The 17,763-nt window shown below is 38.3% G+C and overlaps 1 protein-coding gene across 6 annotated transcripts in view; it reads right to left on the bottom strand.

The window, feature by feature from the left end:
- The window catches only part of NUP98 (nucleoporin 98 and 96 precursor), a 110,207-nt gene that overhangs the window by 82,176 nt on the left and 10,268 nt on the right, over positions 1-17,763 (bottom strand). For all 6 annotated transcript variants that reach the window (XM_037068667.1, XM_037068664.1, XM_037068665.1 and 3 more), the window contains exons 2-6: positions 5,719-5,820; positions 4,370-4,471; positions 4,082-4,258; positions 2,325-2,464; positions 961-1,068 (exon numbers count right to left, since the gene is read on the bottom strand). In XM_037068667.1, the coding sequence (XP_036924562.1) occupies positions 961-1,068; positions 2,325-2,464; positions 4,082-4,258; positions 4,370-4,471; positions 5,719-5,794 (603 nt within the window). In that variant the 5' untranslated portion in view covers positions 5,795-5,820. The remainder of the gene's footprint in view (positions 1-960; positions 1,069-2,324; positions 2,465-4,081; positions 4,259-4,369; positions 4,472-5,718; positions 5,821-17,763) is intronic.

Here is a 17,763-nt window from a genome sequence, read left to right on the forward strand (position 1 = left end):
CAAGTCAGGGTGTTTCTGTACTTTCCAATAAAGCAAACACAGCTGGGATATAGGAAAAAGCAACAGCTACAATTAGAGTTGACAATCAAAAAGTACAAAGAACTACTAAACAGCAGTGGGAATTAACAAACCAATTTCATTCAACAACATGGTTGATCTCAATGATGAAAAACAGACTTAAGAATATATAATGTGCCCTGGCTGATGCAGCTCAGTGGATTGCGTGCCAGCCTGTGAACCAAAAAGTCACCGGTTTGATTCCCTGTCAGGGTACATGCCTGGGTTGTGGCCCGGGTCCCCACTGGGGGTGAACAAGAGGCAACCAACTGACGTTTCTCTCCCTCTTTCTCTTTTCTCTTTGAAAATAAAATCTCAAAAAAATATATATATACATATACACTATGTTTCTAAAAAAAAAGGAGAGTATATAAAAATAGGCAAAACATGGGTATTCAGTATAGTGATTACCTTTGGAAGGGGCAGATTCTGACTGGTGTGTCGGGACATTAGGGATGCTGATAATGCTGTTTTGTTTTTTTAAAATTATTTTATTGGTGTTCAATTACAGTTGTCTGTATTTTCACCCTACCTTAATGCTGTTTTTTTTAGATCCTGGATGCGTAGTTTTTACTTAATGAAAACTTACTATGTTATATACTTATGACTTTGCCTAAATTTATTAAAAAAACATGTAAATTTATATGCACACTATGTAGTGTAGGCAACATCCAATCCTAATACACTAGTAGAATTATACCAGTACAATATCAATATTATTCCTGCCTAAAACAATACATATCTATAAATAACACATTAATTTAAAAAATAATTTGATAGTTGTTTCTACATAAACCCAGTGTGAACCACTTGACCCTAAAAATAACCAAAAACATTTTTCAAAAGCTGCTTTCCATTACAATCTAAAGGTTAGGCTGATATTCTGTATTGCATTTTACTGACCTCTAGTGACTTGCTTTCATATTCTTTCATAGCAGTAATACACTGGTGCTTGGTACTGATGTTAGTACTAACTCCAGCTTTAACCATAGTATCGGTACCGCTTAGAGGCTGCAAAGGAAGATAAAGGCACATCTTAAAGTCTAAAACAAACATGTACATCTAAGCTTTAGAGCCCCACTCTCACAAACACAATCTGCAACCACTGAACTGTATTACTAGTCCACCAGGTCTTTTACTATCAAGATGGTTTCAAGGGTGCTTGATTAAATACACTGCATTTTTGCTCTCTCCCTACATCAAGGTTAAGTCTAATAAGTAAGTCAATAATAGTTATCGCAAACCCAGAGATTAATCCCATAACCAAGCTACTTAATTATCTACCAAAATATACTTATTTTATATATATATATATATAAAAGACTTTATCCATTTTACCTAATATATACATTTAAACCTCTTTTTCTGCTCTAAAGTGCCTGTTTTACAACTGTTGTTGCATTTAAGAAATAAGAAATCTGGAAGCCTGTTCCCCTCTTACCCCATAATCCCTAAGAGGGAAAAGGCTCAATAAGAAACTAAAGATTCCTACTTAAATCAGTTTTCTCAATTATTGTACTTTCTAAGAAATAACACATAGTATTTTTCACTATTGTTTAATTTTATTTTAAATTCAGAATTCTAAATTCAGTATTATGAATTTACCACATTGCCTGAGAAATTCTTCACTTTCTCATGTAAGTTTTAACTACAAATTTTGCCAAGTCTATTTTTACCATTAGGCTAACTGCCTCCAGCCTGTCCTAAGTATCTCTCAACCAACCACATCAAGCGGTATCTTAGATCAAGCGGTATCCAGATACTTTGTAAACAGCTTCTACTCCAATCTTCTGCCCAACTCCTCTCAAAAAAGCCAAAGAAAACATAATTGCCCTATTGCCCTATTTTGTCATTTCACCAACAGAAGTTCAATATCGATGAGTTACTCCATGTATCTCCTGAAAGAGGCCTTACTTTCCCCATAGTTTGCTCCCATATTCCTTATTTCTATAAAGAATGGTTGACCATCCAAAGGTCAAATTGTGCATAGTTAGTACAAGTTCAACCTTATACTAGCTATTATAATCAAGAATGTGAACACAAAGTTGACTGGGTTGAATATAATTTGAATCTGCATTATAATCTAGACCTGTTTCAAGACCTTTTCTTTCTACTATACAACTAGAGATTTTGTTCTCAACACACCTTCCAGGAAAAATGAGACTAAGCTGTGCATAACTGAAACCAGCAGAAATTTTATGATTCATCCTGCAAATAAACATACAAGTGGGAGAGAAATTCTACAAACACTGGAAGAAAATACTTACATTAAATTTAATAGTAGTCCCTGTAGGAGCAGCTGTAAAACTACTCGGCCCAAAAAGGGAGCCAGATGTGCTTCCAAAAGGATTGGAAGTGGTATTTGTAGTTCCAAAAAGTCCTCCGCTGCTAGTACTTGTTCCAAAATCTATGAATTAGAAAAGAACATTAGATGGTAACAGCAAAGAATGTAAGAATGTAATAGTAAAGAATGAAAATGAACTGAACTATGACACTAGAGCAGTACTTTCACAACCTCAAATTTTCTCTTTCAAATTGATCTTTTTCACTAGTAAGAACCTTCAAACAGGTGTCCCCCCCCACACACACACAAATTCCAGGCTCACAACTCTGAAGTGACACAAAATCTGAATTCTAGAGTCCCTAAGTTTCCATGAAGCTCTTCTTGCACATAATTGGACAAGTTAAAAGAAATGGTATTTTGTTTCATCGTAAATTTTATCTCTTTTCTCCTTTTTCGGCAAGACTAATGCTAACTGATCTTGTATTTCTGAAAACATCCTATCACAGTAGACTTCAACAGGGGTAATAATACATTTTATTTACATATGTTACTACAAAACACCCACACATAACCAAAAAGTTTAAAAGATACAAATGGTCTTATTATGGCAATCAAACACAGGTTAATGTAAAATTTCACACAGAAAAATAACTTAGAAAAATTAGTAGGCATGCTGATCATTTTATTAAAAAGAACTAGTTCCTCTCATTACCTTACTTTCCCAAAAGCTGATTTTAAAAATTACATAAAAGTGAATTTAACTGTTATCTAAGGAATATACTTTTCAAAATATTAGATACTACTTCTAAGTAAGTTGTACACATAGACCCAGAAACATCAGCAAGCAATGAAAAGTTATCTACCAGTACTATTTAATATTAAGTGACATCCTAATTACCAAGTTAAAAAGAATGTGATTTTTCACTGGCAAATTATTTCTTTAACAAAAACATGTTCTAATATATAGCTTAAATAGGTACATCTCTTTTGAATTAGCACTTTTAGATTGCATTTTACATTATCATGGTTAAAATTTTGAACATCGCCACAAAAGCTTCCCTTTTAAAATACTAATAGTTTAAAAATTATTAAAAAATAAATTAATAAAATAAAATACTAATAGCTTTACAACTTAATCATTCTGCCATGTGCTTGTGCTGGGAATGCATCAACTCACTGGGTACGTCTATTCAAGTCAAGTTCTGTGTGGAGAAGCATCCCAGGCCACATTTAGACTAAAGGAGAAAGAAGCTATCAATTAAAAATATCTGCCATGGGCAGGAAATGGAGGAGTAACTGTGTCATGGCTAGTACTTATCACTGCTGTTTTAGTCTCTCCACACCAAATGTGAAATGGGGATAAGAAGTGCCCGTGCCTTGTAATATTGCTGGCTATATACATGCCTCCGGGAAATTCTCCTGTCTTAACACTGATGACACTACTCTGATGTGGCTTTTCATCCTATCTCTGGTCATTCTGTATCAGATGCCTCTACTTCTGCATATCCCTAAAATACTAATGCTTCTCTGATTTCCATTCCTGTGAGATGTACATCTCTCCCCCTCCTTTCTAGTCTATTAAACTTTTAGTACATTTTAAGTTTTCTCCTTCCTGAGATTCTGCCATCTGGAGAGGAGAAAAAGTGTATGCAGGGGGGCTTTGAACTGAGGGGAAGAGAATACACATTCAACAGGTAAATCAAATTGTTAAATGCAGATGTCCAATGATGTCCTACTTACTCCCAAAGCCAGTCGGTTTATTTTGTGCAAAGGCATTGTTCTGGGATGAGAAAAGACTGGTCCCTGTGCTTGTAGTTCCAAACAAACTATTTGATGTTCCTGTTGATGTGCCAAATCCAAAGCCGGTGCTCGTGGAGGTAGCTGGCTGGCTAAATGAACTGGTACCAAATAATCCTCCTGGGAGATGGAGACACGTAAAAACAGTTAAACAGACTTCACATAGAGCCACTATGTAAAGTCCTATATCAGCTATGAATAAACCGATTCTATTCCAAATAAAGCCCCCACCTGGCTTGGTCTGTGAATTTCCAAACAGGCCTCCAGTATTGTTGCTAGAACCAAAAGCAGATGTTCCAAATGCCCCTCCACTAGTACTGCCAAAGCCAGTATCTGAAAAAGCCAAATCAAGGTATTATCTAAACCAGGTGACACAATGAAAAAGAGTATTATTATTTGTTAATATACTGCATTTGGATATGACCATTGGTCTAATCTATTGGTCTAAACTAGTTTTTCAAAATTCTATCAGACTACAAATTATAGTTAAAATTAAGCTGCACTTTATTTATTGTCCCCAGGTAAAGAAAACAAAGTAAAAAGGTGCACCTTCAATAAAAGTTATAGGCAGGTTAAAAAAGATTGTCGAGGTGACTAGTGACTATGAGTCACATATTGGGTTGGCCAAAAAGTTCATCTCCCCCCCCCCAATAAGATGGCTCTTGTAGCACTTAGTAGTGTTTAACTTCATTCAATGTAAGTAGTTTTATAGTAGAATTACATGCTTATGATTTTGTAATAAAAAATGGGGGGGCATTATTTGTGCCAGGCCCTGTATGTACACATATACATACACATATATACAACCACAATGAGATACTACTCAGACATTAAAAAACAAACACACAATGAAATATTGCCATTTGTATGAGGGTATTATACAAAGCATGAGGGTATTATACTAAGTGAAATCAGACAAAAAATAAAAGGACGAAAACTGTATGGTTTCACTCATGTGTGGAATATAAAACAAGAGAAACATGAACAAACCAAAAAAACCACTCATATACAGACAACAGACTGATGGTTAGCAGGGAGACAGGGTTTGAGGAGAGGGCTAAATGGGTAAAGGGGGTCAAATGTATGGCAACGGAAATCAGACTTTCAGTGAATTATGCTACAGTGTACAGATATCAAATTATGTTGTATACCTAAAACTTATGGTATTAACCAATGTTGCCCCCAAAAACCCCACAAATTTTTTAACAAAAAAAAGTTTAAAAATGAGTTAATAAGGGCTGCTATAGATAACTAAGGAGTGTCAGGTACAATGCTGGGTGGGAAGGGAAGTGGATCTCAGGAAGGCTGGTGGGGATTAGGGACTTGGTCTGAAAATTAGAAACAAACTTTCCGCTAAAAAGACCAATATAATAAGTATCTACCAATGATCAGAAACCTATGAAAACTCAGAATTTATTTCTATTTTCTTAGAAAATTTTCACAAGATCTTATCCTGATTTTTCAAATAGTTATAAAAAAACAAAGTATGAATAAAATTCCTATGTAAAGCTATCAGTCAATTCATTCTTAATAAGAATAGTTTATGATTCCTCCTCCCCTTTTGATTTTTTTGAACTTACTCTGCCCAAATGTTGAAGTTGTACCAAAGCCACCTGTACCACCCCCAAAGGGAGTTCCAAATGACTTATTAAACATCTTCAAAATGACTCTGCTTCAGAAAGCTGGAAAGAAAAAGAAAAAGTATCAGCTTAAAGATCACAGAATACAATGTAATTGTTTCAGAAAACCCTTATTAGGCCATAAACTTCCTTAGGCCTGTTTAAAATGTAGCATAATGTTCCCTCTCATTCATTAACCTAAAATTCAGCTTGTGAAATCCAGCTGAATGAATATGATAATGTGAGGTTAAACTTCAGATCCCACCAAAACCCATCCCTTTTAAAACAATGTTTTTCAGCTTTTTAAAACATAAGCCTACCCTTTTAATGAAGATTTCAGGTCCACTATACCAGATTTTGACATGGCTTACCTAGGAGGTCGTGTACAATCCCCATCAAAAATTACTATGATATTCTGCTATTCTAAACACCTGAGAAGCTAAAATTTTTGTCAGGGTTTATTTCCCATAGCTTGAACTGTAAAAAAAGTTTTTCTTCCTTTTTTGTATACAAAATGTTGTTGTATGAACAATTTTCAAACTATGTGGCCCCTCCTCCCATCTCCAACTCCTGGAGATTCTGGTGCCCTGGCATTCTCTTTGAGATTACTTAAGACTTTTCTCTATGGGTTCTTACTTATCTATTTTCTACTACTTCCGGGAGCATTACAGAATAGCTTCAGTGAAAACCATCCAGCCTCACATGAATGATTCCCCTTCATTATCTAAATCATGCACCCAGTCATTTAATGAATTGGATCAATGTGTCCTGTACACCAAAAAAGGTTGCCCACACCAAAAAAAAAAAAGAAAGAGAGTTGCAGTTTGATCCCCGGTCAAGGCAAGTACAGAAGGCAACCAATCCATGTCACTCACTCTAAAATCAATAAACATATACTTAGGTGAGGATTCAAAAAAAACCCCTCATATATAGCCAATCACATTTATTTGGATTTTTTTGACAGACACAATGATTTTCCTATTATATACACACAATGCAGTTTTTTCTTCTAGTAAAAATAATCATGCCTTGTTCACATAATAAAATTAAGTATAATGGGTTTTTGTTGTTGTTCTAGTATCCATTAGCACTTCCAGGTATTCTAACACCTAAAATATTTTGTGTAACACTGGAAAAGATGAAGCCGTCTCCAAATACCTAATGTGTTTATAGAAATTAATATTGTGTCCCCTAAATTCTTCCAGAAAAAAAGTCCAACATTTAGTTCTTTATCCCTACATCAAGGAATTTAATAACTCCTTTAACTAAACAAAGCTCACTGAAACCAGTGGTTTAAGAGGACCACATCAGAATCAGGTGGTGAGCTTTTCAAAACACATTCCCCCCAAGTCCCATTCTAAAAATATTGAACTAAAATACCCAGGGTTAAGATGTAGACAATTATATTTTGAAAGGCTCCTCAAGTGACTCTAATGCATTACTCTGGAACTACAAAGTAATGTGATTATTACTTTGATGATCATGTGATCATCATTTCTCTTCCAGTACTGAGCTCTGCTCTAAGTTCCCTGCCTTCCTGATTTATAAGGTGTCACAAAGTGACAGAATGGGCCCTCTACTGTATTAACTGGTGAATCTCTTTTCCACAGACCCAATCCACAGCTCCTAACAATCAAAATTTGATTCTTAATAATTTAACACAGAAAACTAGATTCACACACATATATGTTAAAAGGGATTTTAAGTAGTAATAAAATATCCTGAGAAATACCTCAGTTTCTAAGCTCTTATATATTATCTCAACAACCCTGAAAAGATCTTATGCATTACCACCTTAAAGATAAGAAAACAGAACCAGGTATTTAGCAAGTTTCCCAAGGTTAAAGAAGTGGTTAAGTGGTAGATCTCCACCTTAAACTATCTTCTGACTTCCCATGGACACCTTCAATCCTAGAAAGGAATATACTAAGCAAGAAACAAGAACGTATGTAGTATTAAGAAAATTCATCTGTTCCAAACCCAAGAACAATGGACGCAGGGACTAAATCCAATTTACAGGAAGAAAAGCACCTCATTCAAGCTTAGCCTATGTTTCTGGTTCTGGTAAGGATGAGCTTGGCTTAGACTCAACCCTGGTCCTACTGGGATTCTAAATGTTTTTTCAAAAATGATCTTCATGGAAGCAAACCGAGATTTTGAAAAGAGCCTCATGATTATTATGACTGCTAGAAATTAAAGAATGGCTAGCAATTTAACCCTTTGCTCTTTGAACAAATAGTTCATTTTCCTGACTATGCTATGAAGTATCACTGACTCAATGAAATATGCCCCGCCCTCTACCCTTGCCTTAACCAAACAACCTACTAACTCATTCTTTAAAACCTAGCTCAAATGTCATCTCTTCTATAAGCCTTCCCTAACCCCATCTAGCAATCAGCCTTTCTTCTGGGATTCCACATTTCCACGCACATTATGATTTGTTTATACATATCATCTTGACCCTGACTCCCTTTAATGGAAACTATAATAACACCAACTGCACAGATATTGCTTTAGGACTGAAGGATTTGGTTCCAGCTGCTGAAAAGTACTAGGAGAAAACAACCCTCAGCTATCAGTCCTCTTCAGAACTGCCTCTCCTCTGCTGAAGAGTACAGCCTCACCCACAGTCATATTCTCTTTCTGGGATAGCCCATGTCCAAAGCCAGGCCACTGTGCTCCAATCTGAAATAACTCTAAAGGGTGATCCCAGCTTCATGAGACTGGCTATGGCCTTCACTGAAACAATATCACAACTGGTTCCAGTCAAGATGGTGGAGTAGTTTAACGACTGAATACAGCAGTATTTAGAACCCCTCACAACAACATCAAAATTACAACTGAGTGATAGAACAAGCTTCACTCAGAATGCCTGAAATCTAGCAGAAGTCCTATAACAAAGGATATAAAGAAACTGCTGCATTGAGACTGGTAGGAGGGGTGAAGACATGAAATGGGCTGGCCCCACACCCATGTGTGGCAGTTAAAAATCAGGAGTAGTATCTTGCCTTCCTAGCCACCCCCTCCCCGCCCAAGGAACAAAGGGTCCCAGCCCATGCCAGAACTGACAGCCCGCAGTTCCAGGACCAAAAAGAAGTCCCCATAACGCTGGCTGTAAAAACCAGTGGAGACTGGCTGAGTGAGACACAAACTCCTGGAGTCCCAGGCATGGCCCTTAAAGGGCCTGCACAGAGGCCCTTACTCAGACTCACTCATCTCAGCTCCAGCAGCTTGAAAGGCACCAAGGACATATGAGGATCTGAACTGTCTGGAATCAGAGTGAGAACTGGAGGGGTAGCTGTCTCCCAGACAGACGTGCTGACAGAGGCCATTGTTCCTCTGTGAGCCCTCCTCTCACAGAGTGGGCAGGTGGTGCTATATCTGAGTCTCCACTGACCAGACTAACACTGTTTGCCCTGCCCTGGTGATTCTCTAAGGCCCTGCCTCACCTAACTTTTGGCCCCACCCAAGCCATTTCCAGTGGCTTTTCCATACAAATGGCCGGTCTTGGCTCACACTTCAGACTCTTCTAAAATCTCTGTATACCTTGTACCACTTGCTAAGTGGCCTCATGGCTGCCACTCGCTGCAGCCAGCCTTCTCATTTCAAAGCTTGGCCTCTCCCAGGCACCTCCAAGCACGGCACAAGTATCTGTCACCTGCTGATGGCTCTGTACTTCATGACAAGTAGCCAGGGCAGGGCAGAGGTGGTGGCTGACCTTGTACCCCCAGAAAAGCCCCAGAGCTAGTGCACCTGGTAAACAGCTTCAAACCATGGCAGATTACAACCTGAACACCTCCATGAGTAACACACTCAAGGGCCAGACTTGGCGGGCATCAAAGCCCCAAAGAAGCAAATCCTGCTCCATGGAGTTGGACCTTGCACAGCAGCAGGCCCTCACTGCTAATTGGCCTGGGTGTCAATCCCTCCCAACGATATTCCAACAGCAATCAGGGCACAACTACAACAGGATAGTTCACACAGCCTACAATGGGGCACACCTGGAGACCCTAGAGCTCGGGTGACCTTGGACCCTAAAGAACACCTACTATATATTAAAGAACACCTACTATATAGGAACAGTCTACTAAGTCCAGGAGATGTAGCAGCTCTACCTAATACATAAAAACAAACATAGAGAAGCGGCCAAAGTATGGAGATAAAGTATCAGGCCCCAAATGAAACAATCAGGAGAAATCTCCAGAAAAAGAACTAAATGAAATGGAGGCAAGCAAACTATCAGATACATAATTCAAAACAATGGTTATAAGACTTCCGGCCAAGATGGAGGTGTAAGTGAAAACACTGCCTCCTCGCATAACCAAAATTAACAACAAAGATTTAGAAACAAAAAACAACAAGAACAAACAGAAAAATTGAAGTGTATGGAAGTCCAACAACCATTTAACGAGACTGGTAAGAGGGGCAGAGCTGGTGGCTGCCAGGCCCAGGAGCACAGGCGGCCCAGGGCTAGCAGACCCCAGCTGCAGGGAGGAAACAAGCAGAGTGTACAAGGTGGTTGGCTGACCACAGTCTCACATTTGCATGCAGGTAAACTAGGCAAAAACGGGCAGTGAGATACCATGCAACCCAGGGCCCCAGCGATGGGAAATAAAGCCTAAAAGCACCAATTGAAAAGGTGCCGGGAGAGACTCCCAGCCTCACAGGAGAGTTCATTGGAGAGACCCACAGGCTCCTAGAATGTACACAAGCCCACCCATCCAAGAACCAGCACCAGAAGGGCCCAATTTGCTTGTGGGAAGAAGCAGAGGGGACCGATATCTGAGAGAGAGAAGAGCAAGCACCATTGTTCCCTCTCTGACCCTGTCCCCACATACAGCGCCACAACCCAGCAACTGGGTTGCCCTACTATGGTGAACACCTAAGGCTCCGCCCCTCAGACGTAACAGGCAGGACCAGACCAAAAAATTATGGCTCAAACAGAAGAACAGATCAAAGCCCCAGAGCCAATACTTCTAAGCAACTAAGGGATAGCCAACCTATCAGATGCACAGTCCAAAACACTGGTGATCAGGATGCTCACAGAATTGGTTGATTTTGGTCAAAAATTAGTTGAAAAAAAAATGAAGGTTACACTAAGTGAAATGAAGCAAAATGCACAGGGAACCAATAGTGACGGGAAGAAAACTGGGACTTAAATCAATGGAGTGGACCAGGAAGAAGAAAAAATGACCAAACAGAAGAGGAGGAAGAAACAAGAATTCAAAAAAATGAGGAGAGGCTTAGGAACCTCCAGGACATCTTTAAATGTTCCAACATCCGAATTATAGGGGTACCAGAAGGGGAAGGGGAAGAGCAACAAGTGGAAAACTTATTTGAACAAATAATGAAGGAGAACTTCCCCAATCTGGCAAAGGAAATCGATTTCCAGGAAGCTCAGAGTCCCAAAGAAGGTGGACCCAAGGAGGAACACACCAAGGCACATCATAATTACATTAGCCAAGATTAAAATGAAGGAGAGAATTCTAGAAGCAGCAAGAGATAAGGGGACAGTCACCTGCAAAGGAGTTCCCATCAGACTGTCAGCAGATTTCTCAAAAGAGACCTTACAGGCAAGAAGGGGCTGGAAAGAAGTATTCCAAGTCGTGAAATCCAAAGACCTACATTCAAGATTGTTCTATCCAGCAAAACTTTCATTAAGAATGGAAGGGCAGATAAAGTGCTTCTCAGATAAGGTCAAATTCAAGGAGTTCATCATCACCAAGCCCTTACTATATGAAATGTTAAGGGACTTATCTAAGAAAAAGATAAAAAATGTGAACAGTGAAAGGACAGCAAACTCACATTCATTAACAACCACACCTAAAACAAAAGCAAACTAAGCGGACACCTAAAACAGGAACAGAGCCACAGAAATGGAGATCACATGGAAGGTTAGCAACAGGGGAGTGGGGGGGGGGGGAAGGTACAGAGAATAAGTAGCATAGACGGTGGGGAGAAAATAGACAGGGGGAGGGCAAGAGTAGTGTGGGAAATGTAGAAGTTAAAGAACTTATGACACATGGACATGAACTAAAGATGGGGAATGTGGGTGGGAGTGGGTGTGCAGGGTGGAGGGAAATGAAGGGGGGGAAATGGGACAACTGTTATTAACATAATCAATAAAATATATTAAAAAAACCCGAAGCCCTGGCTGGTGTAGCTCAATGGATTGAGTGCGGGCCTGCGAACCACATGATTATGGTTCGATTTCCAGTCGGGCACATGCCTGGGTTGCAGGCCAGTTCCCGGTTCCCGGCAGCGGACACATGAGAGGCAACCATACGTTGATATTTCTCTCCCTCTCTCCTTCCCTTCCCCTCTAAAGATAAATAAATGAAATCTTTAAACACCCCCCCCCGAAAACAATGGTTATAAGGATACTTAAGAGACTTAGAATTTCAATAGCATAAAAAAAGACATGTAAACCATAAAAAAGAACCAGTCAGAAATGAAGGATATAGTAACTGAAATAAAAAATAAATTGCAGCCCTGGCTGGTGTGGCTCAGTGGGTTGACTGCAGGTCTGCAAACCAAAAGGTCACCAGTTTGATTCCTAGTCAGAGTACCCGCTTGGGTTGCAGGTTTGGTCCTCACCTGGGGGCATGAAAGAGGCAACTGATCAATGTTTCTCTCACACAATGTTTCGTTCTCTTTCTCCCTCCCTTCCTCTATCTTTAAAAAGTAAAATAAAATCTTTTTTTTTAAAAAATGAATTACAGGGAATCAACAGCAGGCTAGATAAAGCAGAGAATCAAATCAATGATTTGGAATATAAGGAAGCAGAAAATACCCAATCAGAACAGCAAAAAGAATAAAGAATAAAACAAAAAATGAGGATAATGTAAGAAGCCTCTGGGACAACTTCAAGCATATAAATATTCATATCATGGGGTTGTTGGAAGAAGTGAGAGAGCAAGAAATTGAAAGCCTGTTTGAAAAAATAATGATGGGAAATTTCCCTAACCTGGTGAAGGAAATAGACATTTAAGTCTAGAAAGCAGTGAGTCCCTAACGAGATGAACCCAAAGAGGCCCACACCAAGACACATCATAATTAAAATGCCAAAAGTTAAGAGACAAAAAGAGAATCTTTAAAGCAGCAAGAGAAAAGCAGCTGCTTACCTACAAGAGAGCTCCCCATAAGACTAGACTATCAGCTGATTTCTCAACAGAAACTTTGCAGCCAGAAGGAATTGGCACAAAATATTCGGTGATGAAAAGCAAGGGCAACCACCAAGATTACAATACCCAGCAATGCTATCATACAGAATCAAAGGACAGATAAAGAGTTTCCCAGACAGGAAGAAGTTAAAGGAATTCATCACCACCAAACCAGTATAAGAAACGTTAAAGGATCTTCTTACTTTTTAAAAAGACTTTATTTATATTTATTTTAAGATTTTATTTATTTATTTTTAGAGGGAGGGGAAAGGTGGGAGAAAGAAAGGGAAAGAAACAACGATATACAAAATATTGATTGGTTGCCTCCTGTATGCAGTCTGACTGGGGACCAAACCCACAACTCGGGCACATGCCCTGACTAAGAATCAAATCAGTGGTCTTTTGCTCTGTGAAACAACGCCCAGCCATCTGAGCCATACCGTCAGGGCAAAGGGTCTTCTTTAAGAAGAAGAAAATAAGAATAAAAAATAACGGCAATAAATATGTATCTATCAACAATTGTTTTAAATGCAAATAGATTAAATACTCCAATCATACAATGACTAAATGGATAACAAAACAAGACTCTCCACATGCTGTCTATGAGAGACTTGTATCACATCAAAAGACAACACAGACTAAAAGTAAAGGAATGAAAAAAGATATGTCATGAAAATGGGAGCAAAACAAAACAAAACAAAACAAGGTGGGGTAGCAATAATCATACTAGACAAAATAGACTTTAAAACAAAGGCTATATGACAAGAGACAAAGAAGAACCCAGCAACTCCACCTCTGGGTACTTATCTGAAGACCCGAAAACACTAAATTGGAAAGATACACATCCACATGTTTATTGCAGCACTACTTATAATAGACAAAATATGGAAGCAGCCTAAGTTTCTATGAATAAATGAATGGATAAAGAAATGGTACATATATACAATGGAATATGATTCTGCCATAAAAAAATAAATCTTGCCATCTACAACAACATGGATGGACCTAGAGGGTATTACGCTAAGTGAAATGAGTCAGACCAAAAAAAGACAAATGTCAGATGATTTTACATATATGTGGAATCTAAAACTAAAATAAACAAGAACAGAAACAGTCTTATAGGTAAAGAGAACATTTTGATGTTGCCAGATGGGAGAGGAGTTGGTGGAATGGGTGAAAGAAGTGCAAGGACTTAGAATTGGAAGTTATAGAACAGTGAGAGATGTAAAAAGTACAGCATAGGGAGTACCATCAATAATAACTACTAATGGTGTCAGATGGGTACTAGATTTACAGGGGTGATCACTTCAAAAGGTATATAAATGTCTAATCACAGGGTTGTACACCCAAAACTAATATAATACTGTGTATCAGTTGTAATTTTAAAAGAAAAAATAACAAAAATATTATCTCAACTCAATTTACTTATCAATTATTTCTTGCTTCCTTCTCCTCTCTCGCACAACTGGTGTGATCTCAAGAGTACTCTCTAGTAAAACTTACACGGGACTGTCTCTAACTCCAAGTCTGCTTCCCAAGGAACTCAACCCATGAACCCCCTTCACCCTCCCAATACACAATGAACTTCTCTAAGGTAACAGTATCATTTGTTTACTATCCCAGAATCTGACATGTCTGAAACACAGATGCACTCATTTTCTAAATAAATAACAATCACTACTAATGTATTTTTAAACACAGACTGAATGATCAAGTTACTCTAGAAATAACTTCCAAGCTAAAAATAAATTATGCTAGATTAATACTGATAACAAAAAGCCACAAAGGGAAGACTCCTGATAGAATGTATCATCTAATTCAGAGGTTTCAAAAATGAAGGGATCACAAAATGGTTGGATACAATAGCAGACACTTTTTTCTTTGGACAAATGTGTCTGTGTATATGGTATAGTATATTATACATATACATATACATATGTATATGTATGGATAAATGTTTATACGTATATGTATTTTCTTAAATTAACTAATAACATTTAAAATAGGGATATGTCAGAAAAATAGATTTTTGGCTTTTCATTAAAAACCTGATAGCCCTGGCTGGTGTAGCTCAGTGGATTGAGCACGGGCCTGCAAACCACACGATCGCGGTTCGATTCCCAGTCAGGGCACATGCCTGGGTTGCAGGCCAGTTCCCAGCAGGGAAAGCATGAGAGGCAACCATACATTGATATTTCTCTCCCTCTCTCCTTCATTCCTTTCTAAAGATATATAAATAAAATATTTTTAAAAACCCTGATAAACTAAAATATATTCATTCTATGGCAATAACAGTCTGGAGCTTAGTAGCAACTGCACCCATAGTTCATAGCCATATACTCTCCAATGTGCCCCAATACCCACCCAGTAATCACTCATTTCCATCAGGTGTCTGATTCTAGCAGGTTTTGAATTTGTAACTTCTCATATAATCACAGAAAGAAGCCAGGCATTAAAAACTTGAAGGGTATGTAAGTGTCAGAAAGCACAACAGGAAGTCAAATTTAAGTAAGAAAATGAACAAAAAATGTGAGAAAAAAATTCTTGGGGATTTAGAATGTGAATTGAGTCTTGAGGGGCTAGGAAGAGAAGGGAAAGAGCCTAAGACAAATAAGGTAATACAGGGAAGAATGGCTACCTGTGTACCTATCCTATCTGGCCTTGTATCTCAACACCACACCCAGTTTCCCTCATATGGTAATCAAACAATAAACGTACTTATTTTATTTTGCAGTGATGTCATTAACCTTAAATAACCCAACTACAGGAGTGAATCAGAGAACTCTGCTAAATATGTACCCAGGATATGGTATCACCAGAATACTATGAGAGCTATTTCGAGTGAAAGATGTTTAATGGAAAGGCAAGTTGTGAAAAGATACATTGGACAGATTCTTTATGTAAAATAGTAAACACAATATGTTTTAAAATAAATGTACATGTGTGTATATGTATGTATGTGTGTGTATGTATATATAGGATACCCCCCAAAAAACAAAAATTATAAAACTTGTGTATCTAGTCTCACATGTTTAAACTTCAGTCAACTTCAAAGCACTCTCCACTTGATGTAATACATCTATCGAGACTTTTTTCCACTGCTCAAAACAGTTTTTGAACTTGTCCATTTTGATGCCTTTTAGTGCTTCTGTTTTTTGTTTCACCTCTTCCCCAACAGGAAAACATTTTCCTCTGAGGACTTTTTTCATAGAGAAACCAAAAATAAGCCACTCGAGGGCAATAGAGAGGGTAAATATGGAGACTGGAGCATGGGAGTCAAGATGGTTGTTTTTTGGTCAAAACTGCTATATACTCAGCTCATGTGGGCAGGTGGGCTCATAAATGACCCATCATGAAATGGGCAAAAGCACTGAAAGTCTTCAAAAAATTTCACTGAAGCCCAACGCAATCTCTCATGCCAGCTGGTACACTGTTACAGATGGGTTCCTAGAATACTCATGACCTAGTGGGGGAAGCCTGTACTATAAGGGGCCTGCCCTCCAGAAGAGAATTCCAGTTTTTTTGGGTCCCTCCTTGTACATGTACACACACACACACACACACACACACACACAGTAAAAGTAAAAAGACTAGAAAAATACATGAACGTAGTTGTCTCTGGGCTGAGAAAAGGAAATGGGACATGGGGCAGAGAATTCAGAGGACCCAAATTTTTCTGAAAGTTTGCTTCCTCTGCTAACAACACAAGATTTACAGAATAAAATTTTTTGCACTATTTTTCCATTAAAAAAAAAGGTAGAAAATCCATTCAAGAAAAAGAAAGATGTAATCCTAGAGACTGAAATGTGTGGAACTTCTAAATCCTATCTATATTAAACGCATATCACACATTCCTGGAATGATACTAGCTAACATTTGAGTTCTTACTAGCCCAGGCACAGTTCAAAGCACTTTTTATGAATTATCTTATATAAATCTCCCAAGAATCCAGTGAAGTATTTTTATCCCTATTTCACAAATGGTGAAATTGAGGCACAAGAAGTAATTTGCCCCAGATCGCAAAGCTATTAACAGTCACGCGCCGAATAACAATGTTTTGGTCAACAAGAAACTGTGTACATGACAGTCAGTGGTCCATAAAATTATAGTGTATAGCCTAAGTGCGTAGTAGACCATCCCACTAGGTTTAAGTACACGTTAGGATGCTGGCACAATCAAACTGCCTAATGACGCAGTTCCCTGTTGAGTGATGCATGACTACATTGACTCTAGAGCCTAAAGGTGCTCCAGAGAGAGAACACTGACAACTAATGAGAAATGACTTTGTACTCACTACAAATAAGGAAAATATAAAATCAGGCAGTAGTGAACCAACACTACCAGGGAAAAGAGACACTTCTCTGGCAAACATGGGAGTCCTAGTCACCAGACTGGTAATCTCCCTTATGGACGGACAATTTATAAGGCCTGGATAAACTTCCCTACAAAGGTTAACCACTTCCTTTATTGATGAACATACTTACACTCAATGCAATTTTTTTTTGGTATAAGACATATTTACAAATGAAAAAATCAAAATGAAGTAGTGCTCTACAAAAAGTGACAATGCCCTTAAAACATGCTATGATCAATCTTCTAATTCATAATTTAGACTATCACGTACAAGAAAGAGGTAGTCTTAACAACAATAGCCCAGTAGTCCCCCACTGTCCCAAATAAAACTCAATAAACTAATATCCTGGTTTACACATGCAACTTTTGTGACCCCTGGGCGCAATGACAAAACTTAGCTTTCTTCCAGAAAAGTGGTAGACAGATTCTGACTCATGGTAACAACCAAGCAACTGTCAACTTTAAGTGCTACCTGTATGACTAAGCAAGC

The sequence above is a fragment of the Sturnira hondurensis genome, unplaced genomic scaffold, assembly GCF_014824575.4.
Source record: "Sturnira hondurensis isolate 20B ecotype Veracruz unplaced genomic scaffold, ASM1482457v3 Scaffold0017746, whole genome shotgun sequence".
Classification (NCBI taxonomy): domain Eukaryota; kingdom Metazoa; phylum Chordata; class Mammalia; order Chiroptera; family Phyllostomidae; genus Sturnira; species Sturnira hondurensis.